At 36.2% G+C, this 17,547-nt stretch overlaps 9 protein-coding genes across 9 annotated transcripts; 6 read left to right on the top strand and 3 right to left on the bottom strand.

Moving 5' to 3' along the window:
* Window positions 1-22: 22 nt before the first annotated feature.
* GIN4 (protein kinase GIN4) lies at window positions 23-3,091 on the bottom strand (the record flags this gene model as incomplete). Its single annotated transcript, XM_003667419.1, has 1 exon — window positions 23-3,091. One exon carries the CDS (start codon window positions 3,089-3,091, stop codon window positions 23-25), a length of 3,069 nt encoding a protein of 1,022 aa, XP_003667467.1.
* Window positions 3,092-3,661: 570 nt separating this feature from the next.
* Window positions 3,662-3,982, bottom strand: SMT3 (SUMO family protein SMT3; the record flags this gene model as incomplete). The annotated part of the gene is made up of 1 exon (XM_003667418.1): window positions 3,662-3,982. The coding sequence occupies one exon, from the start codon at window positions 3,980-3,982 to the stop codon at window positions 3,662-3,664; it is 321 nt and encodes a 106-aa protein (XP_003667466.1).
* Window positions 3,983-4,838: 856 nt separating this feature from the next.
* On the top strand, window positions 4,839-6,764 carry NDAI0A00640 (amino acid permease; the record flags this gene model as incomplete). Its single annotated transcript, XM_003667417.1, has 1 exon — window positions 4,839-6,764. One exon carries the CDS (start codon window positions 4,839-4,841, stop codon window positions 6,762-6,764), a length of 1,926 nt encoding a protein of 641 aa, XP_003667465.1.
* A 508-nt stretch (window positions 6,765-7,272) lies between these two features.
* On the top strand, window positions 7,273-7,854 carry NDAI0A00630 (nitroreductase family protein; the record flags this gene model as incomplete). The annotated part of the gene is made up of 1 exon (XM_003667416.1): window positions 7,273-7,854. One exon carries the CDS (start codon window positions 7,273-7,275, stop codon window positions 7,852-7,854), a length of 582 nt encoding a protein of 193 aa, XP_003667464.1.
* A 436-nt stretch (window positions 7,855-8,290) lies between these two features.
* On the top strand, window positions 8,291-8,872 carry NDAI0A00620 (nitroreductase family protein; the record flags this gene model as incomplete). Its single annotated transcript, XM_003667415.1, has 1 exon — window positions 8,291-8,872. One exon carries the CDS (start codon window positions 8,291-8,293, stop codon window positions 8,870-8,872), a length of 582 nt encoding a protein of 193 aa, XP_003667463.1.
* A 381-nt stretch (window positions 8,873-9,253) lies between these two features.
* On the top strand, window positions 9,254-10,951 carry NDAI0A00610 (amino acid permease; the record flags this gene model as incomplete). Its single annotated transcript, XM_003667414.1, has 1 exon — window positions 9,254-10,951. The coding sequence occupies one exon, from the start codon at window positions 9,254-9,256 to the stop codon at window positions 10,949-10,951; it is 1,698 nt and encodes a 565-aa protein (XP_003667462.1).
* A 434-nt stretch (window positions 10,952-11,385) lies between these two features.
* Window positions 11,386-13,782, top strand: SWI6 (transcriptional regulator SWI6; the record flags this gene model as incomplete). The annotated part of the gene is made up of 1 exon (XM_003667413.1): window positions 11,386-13,782. The coding sequence occupies one exon, from the start codon at window positions 11,386-11,388 to the stop codon at window positions 13,780-13,782; it is 2,397 nt and encodes a 798-aa protein (XP_003667461.1).
* Window positions 13,783-14,103: 321 nt separating this feature from the next.
* On the bottom strand, window positions 14,104-15,720 carry NDAI0A00590 (FHA domain-containing protein; the record flags this gene model as incomplete). Its single annotated transcript, XM_003667412.1, has 1 exon — window positions 14,104-15,720. One exon carries the CDS (start codon window positions 15,718-15,720, stop codon window positions 14,104-14,106), a length of 1,617 nt encoding a protein of 538 aa, XP_003667460.1.
* Window positions 15,721-16,405: 685 nt separating this feature from the next.
* Window positions 16,406-17,186, top strand: RPL37A (60S ribosomal protein eL37; the record flags this gene model as incomplete). The annotated part of the gene is made up of 2 exons (XM_003667411.1): window positions 16,406-16,412; window positions 16,924-17,186. 2 exons carry the CDS (start codon window positions 16,406-16,408, stop codon window positions 17,184-17,186), a joined length of 270 nt encoding a protein of 89 aa, XP_003667459.1.
* Between the last annotated feature and the right edge of the window lie 361 nt (window positions 17,187-17,547).

The following is a 17,547-nucleotide window of genomic DNA, read 5'->3' as shown; positions in this document are numbered from 1 at the left end:
TTTTTATATATACATACACTTTTTATAAAACACCCTCTTTATTTAATACTTTTTCGATTTCAGTAAATAACCGTCTCACAACTTTACTAGATCCTTGCACTTTTGTAAACCCAATCAGACTATACTTGGATCCCTTAGGCTCTACCAGTAGTTCGAACAGTGTAGACCTTAACGAAAGTATATTGTCATTAGCTAATTTCCCGGTAATCTTCATTGCGGTATTGTCTGACCTCACGTCTTTTAATCCATACTGTGTCCATCCTTCTAACAACTTTCTCAATCCAGTATACAACTGTCGCGAACCGATGTTAACATATATCTCGTGATCGTAACCTTTTATTGTGGCGGAATTATTGGAGAACTTTCGGAAAAACGAGACATTTCGTTTCTTTTCGGTTGTGCCGACCTTGTTCGGTGCGATCTCATCCAATTGACGTTCTGGTTTGACCTCAAGTCTCTGTTTGGGATTGTTTATAGCAATAGGTTTGTCTTTTCCATGATCCTGCGATGGAATCACCTCTTTAACCTCCTTCGTAATGTCTTCTAACTCAATATTCTCCTTTGGACGGAAGATTGCAAGCCCATTAATTTCGGTTTCGTTTGCGTTTGCGTTTGTGTTTGCGCTCTGTTTTAGCGGTGGTAATTGTGGTAAAGTGACAGTCTCAATATCTTCCTTTTCTTCTTGAATCTCCGGCTCCTCTGACACCTCATACAACCTATCATCTCTTCCACTCTCAAATAATAATTCAGGGGTTTTCTTCGCAGGCTCACTCTCCTCTGTACCATCCTTCAAAATATGCCCAAGATTCGTGTACGACTGCTTGGTCGAATACATCGACAACACTGACAACCTTTTGTTGGAATCACTGAAATGTCTTGATTTTCTTGTAAACTGAGGAATCTTGACCTCAGAAATCTTTCTCAATCCACCTTCAAGTTTTACTTCATCAACGTCCACAACTTGCTCCTTGGTTGGTACGAGTACATTTCTCTGTGAAAACTCTAGCTCCTGTTGAATATTAAACGACGAACCTAAAAACTTTGACCTTCTAATAGTTTCCAAGATCTTCCGTTGTTGTTGGGCAGAACTCTTATTCCCACTTTCATTCACCACCACACGCTCGTAGCTAGGTATCTCAGCTGGCGCAGAATACAATATACCTGGATCTAATCTTGATACCGGTCTTGTTTGTAACGAAAATTGACGACGGTTACGCAATTCATTCTCGTTTTCGTCCTCGTCCTCGTTCTCTTTAATAGGAGCGGACACAGACCTAAAATTATCTTTCTCCAATGCATCCTCCTTCAATTTAGAAATCTCCTCATCAATCTTCTGTTGCAATTTTAACTGCTCCCTTTGTAACTCTGCACGCTCCTCCTCCTCTCTACGTTGTTCACGCACCCTTGTCTCTCTGACCTTACGCTCCAATTCTTCCTTCTCCTTTCGAATCCTTTCATATTTCTCATGTTCAAATAGTTCATCAATCAATGTCGCAAAATCAGAACTGGTCCTCTTAGTCTCCCTTTCAATGTATTCCCAATTATCATCTTCAGACAATTTTGCATACGTAGACAACAATTTTGTCGTTATAGAAACACGTTTATTATTAACCAACGTCAATCTATAATTATTCTTCTTCTTCTTCTTCTTCTTAATCGTACGACGCACGTTCTTGCTATTGTTTTTGTAATCTTCCAACATTTCCATTGGCACAGGAGGAGGTGCTTTGTTTTCCGAATCGTCGATATTAATCACAGAAATTCGTTTGGTACGTGACGGCGTGGGTGACGAATTGGTATGCTGAAGAATACCAGACATTCTCTTGCGTTGTGTACTAGATAAACTTATTGATAATCGTCTGTTTGAAGGAGGGGTATTGTTCTGCACAGTAGAAATCTTCTTCATAGAAACAGGCCTCTTGTGCGAAGAGGAAACACTTATCATTGATATCCTATTCTTCCTTCGTGGACTACTACATGTATTCATCTTTTCTGCTTCCACTTTAAAACGATACAACAACGCATACACTGTTTTCTCAGCATCGGCTCCAGACTCTCTCAATTTACCAGCTATGTCATCCTTATCCCTACCATGCCATAGAGCAACTAAATTCTGCAAAATAGAGTCATCAATTATCGAATTATTCTCAGACAACGGATACAAATACGTATCTTCTCTTGGTAAATTCTTAATACTTCTCGAATCTTTAATACTTGGATATTTCTGTAACAGCGGATGCTTAAGAATATCCCTCGTTTTGATTCTTTGCTCAGGATCAACAGTCAAAATCCTCCCAATTAAATCTTGAGCTTCTTTAGATATCTCATCATCATCAGGCATCTCATATTCACCGCTTTGTACTTTCAACAAAAGATTTCTAATATTCCCATCTTCTTCATCAAACGGTAATCTACCAGTAAGTAATGCAAATAATATAACACCACAAGACCAAACATCACTTTGAAACCCATGGTAGGGCACACCAGAAACAATCTCCGGTGCTGCATAATGAGGGGACCCACAACTAGTCTCCAACATCTTGTCCTTAGTCTCTAACGCTGCCATACCAAAATCGGCAATCTTGATATTTAATTTATGATCCAATAATAAATTCTCGGGCTTTAAATCACGATGGACAATCCCCAAAGCATGACAATATGAAATTCCTATAATTATTTGTCTGAAGAATCGAATTGCCTCCTTCTCAGGCAAAGGACCACGTTCCACTAGTAAATTGAACAACTCTCCCTTTTCTGCATATTCTAAAATCATGTATAATTTGGAATTGGTTTCCCATACATCATACAAAGAAAGCACATTCGGATGTCTAAGTAACTTCATTATAATAATTTCACGCTCAATACCGTATGGTAATGCATCGGGACTCGAGTTAGAGACCATCGAGGATTCACCAACGGTCCCTTGAGAAAATATAGATTTCGATATTATCTTGATGGCTGCTTGTTGGGAAGTGGTTTCATTGTATGCTAATTCAACTTTACCTGTGCTACCTAAACCGAGTGTTTTACCCAACTTCCACGGACCAATCGTATCTCCTTTCATCTTGGTTTCTCCTACAACCGATGTCATGTTTCGTTCAAATTGTCTTCTAAAATATGTGTATACGTAAACGAGTGGATCGAATGTATCGAGAAAAACGAGAAAGATGTTCGCAATTCCTCGAGAATATCCTTTGGTTGGGACTTTAACTTTGCTTTAATTGTTCTTCAATCATCAATAGTAAATAGACAATACCAAAGTAACATCCATTTCATCTTTTTGCCATCTTTAATTTAGCATGGCTCGCAGGTTGACGCGTCCGCCGCCGACGAAAAGTCTTGCAACGCGTAAAACACTACATCGGTTCCCCCTCCCCCAAAAGGGAAATCTAATTGAAAACCACGCGAAAACTACATAGTATACAATTATACAAAACATAAAATTATGTGTCGTCCTGATAATAATATGAAATATCATATGAGTTTGCTACACAGCAATCTATGTATATCTAAATACTTTCATAAATGTTGGATCAAATACAAAAAAAGAAACATAAATAATTAGCTTCAAAATAGAAAACAAATTGTAAACACAATCTTCTACCGTAGACCGTAGAAACTTTCTACTTCTTTCCTTGGATGTGGTTTCCCAACAAACTGTTTAACATGCAAATGAACCACCTATTTGTTCTCTATGAGCTTCAATAATGTCATTATCTTCCATATCTAAATCTTCAGGGGTTTGATCAGCTTGCACTCTAATCCCATCATACAAAAACCTCAAAGAATTCATTTCCTTACCTTGTCTCTTAGCAAAAGCTTCCATTAATCTCTTCAAAGGAGTAGTCCTCTTAATCTTGAAGAAAATCTCGGAAGAACCATCTGAAACCTTTAGATTGATGTGAGTTTCAGTCTTGACATCAGGCTTAACATCGGGCTTAACGTCTGGGGTTTGACCGTTAGATTGAGCTGGTTCAGACATTGTTTATAACAAATTTTTTGAAAGTTGATCTTTGCTCTATGTACAGATGTAGTTTTTGACAACCACCTGTGGGTATGCCTAAATGTATGTTTTATAAGAACCGCTCTTTGTTCAAAACAACCTGCGTGTTCTGCTTCTCATTTCACACTAATTTTTTTTTTTTCTCTTTGGCCCCCCTCAGGGATTACCCGCAAATAACCACGTGATGCGGAAGAATAGATTTCATTGTGGATCCCTTTTAAAACCCATGACCCCTGTTCATTTCAGTGCCTTATTGGACAACGTCCCTGCGTCTATTGTGAAAAAAAGTCGGATTGGCACGGCATTTTTCGCCAAATTTTACTTCTCACATGGGATCCCCGACCAGTTGGCGTCTCTTGTCTAATTGGTTTATCCCAAAACGCCAAGAATGAAAAACCATCAAAAAGACGTCAAGAACATCTGGAGTGAAAAAAATACATATAATTTCGTTGCAGAGAGAAAACGTAAGAAGACAGTTGGCTACACAGAGCTCAAGATGATTCATTACCTCAATCTACTATCGACTGGATAACGACTCGATACCGACTCGAGAAGATTTTCTTGTTCGAAAACATGTCTTTTACATACAATATTACGCACCTACCTAGGTATACACTGCCACTACGTAAGTACGTACTAGATTAATTAGCCGCTTTAAAAACATAGCTGTAAGTTCTCCATCTTTTGCGTAGAATATATATAAGATAAAAAAACGTACAAATTCTATTCCCCAGATTTCTATTAGTCGTTCTAGTCCTCTTTTGATTTTATTTTAGTAACAGAATCAAACACTAGCACAGTAATACTCAATCCTTACGAAGAAACAAAAAAGAAGATGTCTTCATCAGGCTCTAATGAGAATGTAGGCCATTCTCGATATGAAATGAACGATTTGAAAAAAAAATCTAAAACAAGTGAATTCGAAACTACAGAAAATGAAGTGGAATATTTCGCACAAACAGATTCACAATTACCATCATCCACCCTATCAAACGATTTCGAACCCATTTCACAAGATCAAAACACCACATCACATAGCAGAACACGAGCAAAATTCCAAAATTTTATAGATTCCTTCAAAAGAGCTGATAAGGAACAACCGTCCACATTAGAACACGACTTAACAAAGACCTTCGAAGGAACCCTGGAACCAAGTGAAGATGGAACACAACCAGCAGAAGTAGCTGGTAAGTCAGAAGAATTGAAACATTCCATTAAACCAAGACACGTCATCATGATCTCATTGGGTACTGGTATTGGTACTGGTATGTTAGTGGGTAATGGTACATCTTTAGCTAACTCAGGTCCTGCTGGGTTAGTCATTGGGTACGCCATCATGGGATCATGTATATATTGTATCATTCAAGCTACTGGTGAAATGGCTGTCTTGTATTCTAAATTAATCGGTGGGTTCAATTCATATCCTTCATTTTTAATTGAACCTGCCCTCGGGTTCTCTGTCGCTTGGGTTTATTGTATACAATGGCTTTGTGTTTGTCCATTGGAATTGGTCACGGCATCAATGACTATCAAATATTGGACTACGAAAGTGGATCCAGATGTCTTTGTTGTGATATTTTATGTCTTGATTATTCTTATTAATGTCCTTGGTGGTGCTGCAGGTTATGCAGAAGCAGAATTCTTCTTTAATTCATGTAAGATTTTAATGCTTTTAGGCTTCTTTATTCTGGGTATCATTTTAATTTGTGGTGGTGCAGGTGATGACGGATACATTGGTGGTAGATATTGGCATGATCCTGGTGCCTTTAGAGGTGAACATGCAATCGACCGTTTTAAAGGTGTCGTATCCACATTAGTTAATGCTGCGTTTGCATTCGGTTTAAGTGAAATGATCGGTGTCACCGCTAGTGAACAATCTAACCCACGTAAGGCAATCCCATCAGCTGCTAAAAAGATGATCTACAGAATTGTTTGTATCTATTTAGGTTCAGTGGTAATTGTCGGGTTTTTGGTTCCATGGAATTCTGACCAATTGTTAGGTTCTAGTGGTGGTGGTGTTAAGGCATCTCCTTATGTCCTGGCTGTTTCAACTCATGGTGTTCGTGTGGTTCCACATTTCATCAATGCAGTGATTTTATTATCTGTTCTATCAGTGGCAAACTCTGCATTCTATTCCAGTTCCCGTTTATTATTAGGTTTAGCTGAACAAGGTTATGCTCCAAAGATTTTCAAATACGTTGATAGAGAAGGTAGACCAACTATGGGTATGTGTGTTGCTGCCCTAGTGAATGTCATCTCATTCTGTGCCACATCACCAAAGGAAGATCAAGTTTTCGTTTGGTTGTTGGCTATTTCGGGGTTATCTCAATTATTCACTTGGTCTGCCATTTGTTTGTCACATATTAGATTTAGAAGAGCCATGGCTGTTCAAGGAAGATCATTGGGTGAAATTGGTTTCAAATCTCAATGTGGTGTATGGGGATCTTGGTATGCGTTCATTATGATGATGTTGATTTTGATTGCTCAATTCTGGGTTGCTATTGCACCAATTGGTGAAGGAAGATTAGATGTTCAAGCCTTCTTTGAGAATTATTTGGCGGCCCCAATTTTGATTGCACTTTACTTTGGCTACAAGATATATACAAAGGACTGGAGGTTATTCATCAGAGCTAAGGACATTGATTTAGATATCAATAGAGATGTGTTTGATGAAGAATTGATTAGGCAAGAAGAAGAAGAATATAAAGAAAAGATGAGAAATGCACCAATTTGGCAGAAAATTTATGAATTCTGGTGTTGAATCCGCTCTATATATATATATATCATTATATGCGTTTTGGCCATGGTTAGACAAGGTTTAAAGCTTTGTATTGTGTAAAAGAAATAGCATTATAAAAATCTATATTCAGCTTTGTACGATTCATCTATATAACGTACGGCTAATAGTTAGCCAATTGAATATACAAAACCACATGAACTGCTTGTCCCCCATAATATATGACGTTTTCAATTGTATTTCTCAAGTATTTTTTTGTACTCTTTACCTTATCTTACATTATTACATATTTCGTAGTAGTATGCTTGTTGACTCGTTTCAACTCTCGAGTATTTGTATTTGTAAGCGTCAGAAATAAAAATAAAGGTGCCATTTCCTCGAAACAACGTTTCCGCGCATTGACATTATAAAAGGACCGAGGACACATTATATAACAGGAGATCCATCGAGATCTTTAAAAAGCATTTCTTAGATCTGGTTCGAAACAATAGCAAGTATAAAATACTATATACACACACACAAACACAACATCATGTCTGCATTAAACAACTTTTTAGAAATTGTCGAAAACCGTCGTACCATTTACAATCTAAAACCAGAATTGACCGCAGGTGTCACCATTGAAGATGTTCAAAAGACAGTTCAATCCATTGTCAAGAACACTCCAACTGCCTTCAATTCTCAACCAAACCGTGCTATCATCTTAACCGGAGAAGCACACAAGAGTCTTTGGAACACTGTTGCTGCAGCAATGCCATCCGATGGTGCCAAGATGAGACCAACTTCATGTAGAGATGAAGCTTATGGTTCCGTTATTTTCTTCACAGATGATAAAGTTACAGAAAAACTACAAGCTGATTTCCCAGCATTCGCAGATGCGTTCCCACAATGTGCCCAACATACTACTGGTGCTGCTCAAATCATGTCATGGGCCGCAGTCGAAGCATTAGGATTAGGTGGTCATCTACAACATTACAATGGATTAGTTAAGGGTGCCTTACCAAAGGATATCCCTGAATCTTGGAGTGTTCATTCTCAATTAGTCTTTGGTGCTAGAAATGGTGAACCTGATAACAAGACTTACATTCACAACCCAATTAAGATCTATAATTAAGTGTAAGCTATGTACGTATGTATTTGCCTAGTATATAGTATGGAATTTTTTAATATATCTTACGAATAGACATTTTTACATATTTACCATGATTTTCACATATGTGTATCTTCGTACTAAAGTTCGGCAAAGAAACAGCAAAAAAAAAAAAGGTGAAGTTTACTCTTCCTTAATTTAATAATTAATCAGCAACCCATCCATTGTATGTTTGTTTTTTCATTTTCATTGTTCAGTTTTCTTCGAGGAATTCACTGAGAGGTTTTTACTTTAACGCGTAGACATCCGGCAAAAGTATTTAAACAAAAGGGATTCATTCATTTATTCATTTATTCAATTATTCATTAAGAAGATTATTTCGTTAAAACTGATTGCGTCGGATAATTAAACTCAGCAGAATCATCATATCATATCTCACACTCTATATATATAATACAACATGGCGAACGTTCAAGAATTTCTAAACACCATTGAAAACCGTCGTACAATCTACAATCTAAAACCAGAATTACCAGAAGGTATCACCGTGGAAGACATTAAGGAAACAGTGCAAAGAATCACCAAGAATGGTCCTAGTGCATTCAATTCTCAACCAAATCGTGCCCTAATCCTAACTGGTACCACACATAAGAAAGTTTGGGATTCAGTTGTGAATGCAATGCCTACTGATAATGCCAAGATGAGACCAAAAGCCTGTAGAGATGAAGCTTACGGGTCTGTAATTTTCTTTGTGGAAGAAAAGGCCACCCAAAAGTTACAATCTGATTTTGCTGCATTTGCTGAAGTGTTCCCAGCTTGTGCGCAACAAAGTTCTGGTGCTGTACAAATTGAATCCTGGGCTGCTGTGGAAGCCTTAGGGTTAGGTTGTAATTTACAACATTATAACCCATTGGTTAGAGCTGCTTTACCTCAAGATGTTCCTACTTCATGGACTGTACATTCTCAATTGATTTTCGGTGTTAAGAATGGAGAAGCTGGTGCCAAGGAATTTAACGAAAACCCTGTCAAGATCTACAACTAATCCGGCATATAAGCTAAATAAGAACTACATATACAAATACATAGATATATATAACCTTCTAAACTACGTATAGACTTCATACTAAATGAAATTCTACAACTGTATACATATATATACCATATATGTAATTTGCGTCGTCATTTTAAATAAGATAGGGAAGGCGCCAGGGGATCACGTGCTGGAAATTCACTTTTACTTTTTCCCAAAAATTTTCAGATTTTTCGAGAAGTGGCTATCAGAAGATAAGACTGTAATCTTTTATGTATAATAGAGAAAGGAACCAGACATTCATCAATCAATCATTATAGAAGAGTAAGCAACCGCTCCTTTTGATCTTACATCAGCAGCAGCAGCAATAGCGGCAACCACAATAGCATCACCATGGATAAAAAACAAGAAGAGCCATTGAAAAATGGCAAAATTAAATCCTCATCCTATGAACTAGACGACTACCCACTCCATAGACGCACCAATAGTGTACATTCCATCCCATCCCAAATAACGATAGAATCACAAGAAGAAGAAATCGCCAATGGTCAAATAAGAGAAGCAGAAGTGAAACGTGAGTTGAAACAACGTCACATCGGAATGATCGCCCTAGGAGGAACCATTGGTACCGGTTTATTCATCGGTTTATCCACTCCTCTAACTAACGCAGGCCCCGTTGGAGCACTGATTGCATATTTATTCATGGGTACACTAGTGTATAGCGTCACTCAATCATTGGGGGAAATGGCTACATTCATTCCAGTCACTTCCTCATTCACTGTCTTTTCACAAAGATTCCTTTCTCCATCATTTGGGGCCGCAAACGGATACATGTATTGGTTCTCTTGGGCTATTACTTTCGCATTGGAATTGTCAGTCGTGGGACAAATTATTCAATTCTGGACCTCTGCCGTACCCATAGTCGCTTGGATTAGTATATTTTGGGTACTGTTAGTCGCTATGAATATGTTCCCCGTAAGGTTTTATGGGGAATTTGAATTTTGGGTAGCTTCTATTAAAGTGTTGGCTATCATGGGATTCTTAATTTATTGTTTATGTATGGTTTGTGGGGCTGGTGTCACAGGACCTGTAGGATTTAGATATTGGAGAAACCCAGGTCCAATGGGTCCAGGTATTATCGCTAAAAATTTGAATGAAGCTAAATTCCTTGGTTGGGTCTCATCTTTAATTAATGCGGCATTCACTTACCAAGGTACTGAATTAGTGGGGATTACTGCCGGTGAGGCTGCCAATCCTCGTAAATCTGTTCCTCGTGCTATCAAGAAAGTAGTGTTCCGTATTTTATTTTTCTATATTGGTTCATTATTTTTCATTGGTCTTCTCGTCCCTTACAATGACCCAAAACTTACAAGTGATGATAGTTATGTCGCTGCATCTCCATTCATTATCTCTATACAAAATAGTGGGACTCCCATCTTACCTCATATCTTTAACGCAGTCATTCTTTCCACCATCATATCGGCAGCGAATTCAAACGTATACGTTGGATCTAGAATCATGTTTGGGTTAAGTAAAAGTAAATTAGCCCCACGTATCCTTTCGAGGACAAATAAAAATGGTGTTCCATGGGTAAGTGTAATATTCACAGGTTTATTCGGTGCCCTTGCATACATGGAAACATCCACAGGTGGTGAAGCTGCTTTCAATTGGTTATTAAACATTACAGGTGTAGCAGGATTCTTCTCATGGTTATTCATTTCCATCTCACACGTTCGTTTCATGCAAGCTTTAGAATATAGAGGGATCTCAAGAGATGATTTACCATTTAAAGCAAAATTTATGCCTGGGTTGGCTTATTATGCTATTTTTTTCATGACATTGATCATCATTATTCAGGGTTTCACTTCCTTTTGTCCATCATTCGATGGGATTGATTTCCTAGCAGCTTATATATCGTGTTTCCTTTTCATCGCCATCTGGATAGTGTTCCAACTTTGGTTCCGTTGTAGACTCATATGGAAGATTGAAGATGTAGATATCGATACGGATCGTAGAGATATAGAGGAAGTGGTATGGGAAGATCCTCCTCCAGTCACATTCTGGGACAAATTCTGGAACGTGGTGGCATGATTAATTTTTTCCCATTGTCATATGTATATATATAAATAAATAAAAATCATAATATGTATAATTAACTCTTAAAAAAAGTAACGAAGATTAATTTATTCTATTTTCCATTATTCAAGATTGGGCGAAAGTGTATTTGACCCTAATTGAAGTGATATGAAAAACTGCCATCGGTATTTTCTATTCTTCTATTCAACCCAATGAATGAATACTTTTTGAATTGTTGTCGCTGTTTTCGTGTAACATTAACATTAAGGAAGCGTCTGGAGAAAAATTACACGAAATAATCATTGCTTTACGATAAAGGAATTTTTGAAGTCGATAAACAAACAAACCAATTGAATGGTCAATTGGACTGAGGAAACCATAGAAGAAAGTCGTGAGTGAAAGGTGACAGTAATCTGGCTTGTCTATAACAACATTATTACGAGAAAAAAATGACAATTGTAGAGGTAACGAAACTAATAGACGATCCAACGGCGACTGATAACAGCGACAACAATAATATAGATCCAAATGTTGGTAAGCTTTCGTTGACATTAAAGAAAGATACGGAATCTGGATACTATTTATTAAGACCATTAGTATCATTGTTGGCTGCAACAGATAATGATATATCAGGTAATTCGACAATTGAAGAGCAAGAGGATAAAATATGTAATAAGTATGGGATCCTCGTCGATACAGACGATGCAGGAAAGAAATGGATTATGGAAGATAAAATGTTCCATTTATTAGACCTTTTAAATATATTACCTTTGTTCAAAGATGAATTCCCACCCGATGAGGTTGAAGTCAATAATGGTAGAAATGAAAATGCTAACAATGAAGATGGGAATTCTGCAAAGATGGTAACAGGTGCAGCTTCTTTTCATCATGGTAATATCTCTCCGTCATTGAAAAGATTAAATGAGTTCCAAATTAGTATAGACTCACATAGGCATTTAGGTTCTCCCTTAAAGAAACAGAAGATAATTAATAATCAAAATGAACAAGGTGATATTAAGAAATTAGAATCAATAGATACAGATATGATACATGGTGAACTGGACGAAAAACCAATTATTGTATTTAATCATGATTTAAGAAACAGACAAGAATTCTTATCGCCCTCTTCATTGAAATTACTGCAATCATTTAATATATCCTCAGAGGTAGATAATGATCAAAGATTGAAATTAGAGAGCTTTCTACAAAGACTTTTATTTCCAGAAACTAGAGATGATGACAGCCATACTAACGAATTTGGTATCTCCAATAATGATAATACTACATTTGAATCGTTGTTACATCAAGTTAATTTAGCCTTCCCCAATACGCCATTGAATTTAAATATTCCAGTAGATGAACATGGTAATACCCCATTACATTGGTTGACAACCATCGCAAATATAACCTTAGTTAAAAACTTGGTCGAAAATGGTGCCGATAGATTGATAGGTGATAACAGCGGCGAGTCACCATTAGTGAAAGCAGTTAAATCAGTCAATAATTATGAATCTGGTACATTTGAAGAGTTATTAGATTACTTGTATCCTTGTTTAATTTTAAAGGATTCAATAAATAGAACAATTCTGCATCATATCGTTATTACATCTGGGATGACTGGATGTGCCATAGCCGCCAAATATTATTTGGATATTTTAATGGGATGGATTGTTAAGAAACAAATGAGGAAAGTCATTAAAGCTAGTAATAATAACGATAATGATGATGATACTGCTATATCGTTATTACAAAATTTGGATTTAAAGTGGATAATCAATAATATGCTAAATGCTCAAGATTCAAATGGTGATACATGTTTGAACATAGCCGCTAGATTGGGTAATGTTTCTATTGTAGATTCATTATTAGAATATGGCTGTGACCCATATATTGGCAATAAATCAGGATTACGCCCGGCTGATTTTGGAGCGGGAGGTTCAAAACTTCAAACCACTCGTAAAGGTTCCACATCTGTGGATAAAGATAAAGAAAATAAAGAATCTGTGCTTGAACAATTGAGGGATTCAGAAGATCTTACTAGTATCGGTGGTTCAGGAAGAAATGAAAAACCAGATACAAAGAGTCTCATTAATGATTTACAAGAATTGCTAAATACTGTATCACGAGACTATGAAAATGAAGTTAAATCAAGTAAAGAAAGGCTAATAAATTTACATAGGGAATTAAAGGTTAAAAGAGAGGAATTATCGAACTCACGAGAAAAATTAAATCGAACGAAACAATTGAAAGATGAATATTCCTCTCTGAAAGAACAGTTATATAGTATACAAAATGGAATTGCAGAACAAGATGAAGATTTTAAGCAGGAGAGTATGAAATTGGGGATATCTGAAGAAGATACATTATCCATTGAATGGGATTCAAACGATTTTGATGCAGATGAGCCATTTAGGATCAAGTTTATCTTTGATCATTTAAGTAAGAAATTGACAGAACAATATGACAATGATATTGAAAAGTTGATTGCAGATGACTATTCTGATGATCTTTTAGATGAACTTAAAGATTTATACACTAAGGAAGTGGCCAAAACTGATACCGAAGATGATCTTGTAACGTCTTTGCCACCAGTTGGTTTGCTGAGAGCTAGAATAAACGCCTACAAGAGAAATGATGAATATTTAAAAGGAATTTATCAAAAGATACAACAAAAGCATAGCGATTTGGAAAATAAGTTTAGGAGAGTTCTTTCTTTGTGTTTGAAAATAGACGAAAACAAAGTTGACGATATGTTGGACGGCTTATTGCAAGCTATATCCTACGAAGATCCTCATGAAATTAATACGAACGAAATGCAAGATTTTTTAAAGAAACATTCTGTATAACGATAATATATGGGAACATAAATAACTAGAAACAAACATTATAACTTTATTCATTTTGTAAGTTTAATTTTTTTATATTTATTTTTGTTACCGATTCTTTTCATTTCAGAAATATTTATATACGAAAGGCATCCTGAAATCTTTGGAAGGGGTCTAGTATCATCAGAAACATTAGAAGGTAAGAAGCTTGCCGGCTTTTCTAAAGGCGTCTTTATATAACTGACTATAAATATACGTACTATAAAAAACATTATAGCTTAGACTATAGACAAATATACTTATATATATAATGAAGAATTTATCTTTATTTATAGTTCGGGTCTATTTTGTAGGCTTCTTCCAAAAATATTGCTTATGAGTTTTTCTACAGGATCTTAATCCTGTTCTACCACCCTTCAATGAAGTAACTAAATTCCTTCTATCTTGATCATCATCGTTCTCCAAATCATAATAATACTCTTCGTCCAATGGTTTCCCGGCGGCATCTTTCCCATGACGATAAATTACGCCGATACATTTCACAGATTTCAATAGAGCACGTAATTCTTTTCTTTTTAATGCATTAGTTTTCGAATTGACTTGCTTCAATTGATGTAATGGGGTTTGTTGAATATTTGCAAATGCCAAATGATTAGCTAAAACGTGTTGCAAAGACTTATAATCAACTCCTCTTTGTTCTAAAGATTTTAATATTTCTTCGTCTGTCTGTTCATAAGTATCTACAGGTAACTTGACTTTCTTGTGACCATTTGATACTAGCTTTCCGTTTTGATCATCAGATGTTTGTTGATGATCATTTTCTAACGACAATTGTTCTAATGGACGCTTTAGAATAGAAATGGACGGATCTCTATTGTCAGTAGGGGTAATGTCAACTGTATTCTTTGGATTATGTATGCTTATGTGCTTTTGGATCTTCTGAGGAGTTGCTGGAGTTTGAACTGTAAAGGATGAATGAGGAGTTACCCCTATACGGATTGGTGTTGAGGCTTCTATTGATTGTTCAGGTCCAAAGACAGAACTATTCGCTGAAACATGGTTAGAGTTATTGACAATGGCGTTATCGTTGTCATCACTAATTGTGACACCTTCGTTTAAGTCTGAGATTCCAGAATATGTTGTAGTTTCAGACAATTGTTTCATGTGAAGGATAACTTCAGAATCTCTGAAATCAATGGTTGTTCCGTTAATAAATGGGATTAAGACAGTTTCACCCTTTAATAAGACGAATGAGGTCAACTCCTTATCTTTCAATAAAATTTTGTCTTGTGAATTAACTAATTCATCATCTTCGTAAAATGATGAGATTTCAAAAGTATTCATTTCCTTAATACGTCTAACCAAATGACCAGATAATTTAAATGGCAATAAGACAACTAAACCATTTGAACCAAGACATTCTAATCTTACTTGATTGCTACTTGAAATATATGAAATGGAAGCATGTTTTCTTGAAATATGTTTCAATTTTGGTAGTGTGACGTCACATGACGTCGATTGACGACCAATTATTATTGTTTGGGCATTATTTGACTGTAGTTCCAAATCAATCGGTTTTGTCTTTGGTGGTTTATATATTGGGAAATCTTCTAATAGTGGTTGTTTATGAGGATTTCTTGTTGGCTTCGAGGAGAAATTTAAGACTTCAGAACGTTGAATAGTAGAATGGTATGAAGTTGGTGCTCTGGTCGGTGAAGAATATCTTCCAGTACTAGATGATGGTAATGGAGAAGGATAATCTTCCTTGTGGTGATGTCTTAAGACGTTTCCAACTTTGCCTAGAGTAACTGCTCTCAAATTGTTTGAAGTGATCGGAGAATCATTTACTAGTTCTGAAAAAGTGGAATCATTGGAGTCAATTGATGCATCAGCTGCATCTATGGGGAAAGATCTCTGCGATGCCAGAGGAGAAGATGGAGGAAACGTATGGTTGGACATATCTTTTCGTTTCTTTGTTTTTCAATATAATCTGTCAAAGGGATCGAACAGTGGAGGGAATATATTTGCCTTGTTTTTTTTTATCAAGAGATCGTGTATATGACCTTAAGCTTTATTTGCAAGAAGAATTCTATTACCTATGAGGAAACGAGGGGAGTTAGATTAATCAAGAAGCTATCAACATGTTTAGAAAGCAAAGCAACAAACAAACAAAGGTAATAAGGTAGTATACTTTTTTTCAGAGCGATCACGAAACTTTACGCGTTCATTATCTGGAAATGAAAACAAAGAACGCGAAAAAAAAAATGAAAACAAAAGCACAGACTTTTAGGACCGTTAACACCCAATCATTTTTAAAAGGGTAAAAAGAATTAGCACCCAGTCATCTCTTGTTCTCTAATGATAATCTTTCTAGGTACCTTGGTGCGTGACTCAACCGGGAAGATTCTCCGGCCCACGAAAGAAACCCTTGATAGGAAACTCTCAGCTGTTTCCGCCAAGAAGACTAATATCGCCCACCCCAATGTCGACGGGCGTCGGTAGACAGACCTCCTGCTGAACCGAAGTTGGGACACTGTGAGAGAGCCGCTTACGTAGGTAGTATTGAAATGAAGAGGGTCTGCTATTAGTAGTTTAACATATCAATCATTAAGAGAGAAGCCAACACACTAAGATATAAGACAAAATGGGTAGTATGTAGAGAAATAATGCATAAAATTATCAGTCAGATGAGAAATATGATTCAAAAAACGAACAAATAATCGTGAAATATGGATGATATGAAACGATCTATCATTATGAAAAACGAATCAAAGTCATCCCAAAAAGTAACTTTATTCAGACATTGAATTAAACGTTGAATTGCAAACGGCTCGGAACAAATTTTTCTGTGTTTGATTTAAACAACATTGCATGACTTATGATTGAAATAAAAAATGTTGATGAACCTTATTATACCTTTGTGAGCAAATAATATACATGCCAAAAATAAGACATTAAGATTAAAAGAGCGTTTTTAAGAACGTGGAACATTATATAACTATTCCCCTAATTCATGAGATCTAACCATCTTCAATTTTTTGTTATGTCCAATAGCTCATCTGATTAAAAATGAAATGAAAAAAAAAAACAATGTTACTAACTAATAATTGTGAATATGGATCAAAAAACCTATATGATCTATTTGAATTACTTTTAAAATAGAGGGTACTCCTTCACTCGGTAAACGTCACAACAAATCTCATACCTTGTGTAACAGATGTGGTCGTCGTTCCTTCCACGTTCAAAAGAAGACCTGTGCTGGTTGTGGCTACCCTGCTGCTAAGACTAGATCTTACAACTGGGGTGCTAAATCCAAGAGAAGAACCACCACTGGTACCGGTAGAATGAGATACTTGAAACATGTTTCTAGAAAATTCAAGAACGGTTTCCAATCTGGTGCTGCAGTCAAGAAGGCTTCCGCTTAAATTATTTAAGAAAACTATATTATAAATCGTTTTATTATATTAATAATATGTATAGCTAATAATAATTTTTGAACTCTTTGCAACAACCTCTGTTACACCTGACTTTACTAAAAATGAATCAAGGGTGTAAGTCTTCCAAAAAATTCTTGTGTTTATTGTATTATTAATATCTTGTCCATAGATAACTTACAAAACACTTTGTCTCATTGTATATAGTCTCATTAAGATCTTTAGGAAAAAAATAAGCAAAGCAAGCCGCAACGATTTGGTAAATAACTTAATTAATATTATTTTGTTCCCTTACACGAACTTTAGGTATACTCTTAAACAATGTCAAAGAGTTTCTATGAAAGAGTCACGT

The sequence above is a fragment of the Naumovozyma dairenensis genome, chromosome 1 (assembly GCF_000227115.2).
Source record: "Naumovozyma dairenensis CBS 421 chromosome 1, complete genome".
Lineage (NCBI taxonomy): Eukaryota > Fungi > Ascomycota > Saccharomycetes > Saccharomycetales > Saccharomycetaceae > Naumovozyma > Naumovozyma dairenensis.
The sequence above is the reverse complement of the archived record's forward strand: the minus strand, read 5'-3'. Positions and strand labels throughout refer to the sequence as shown.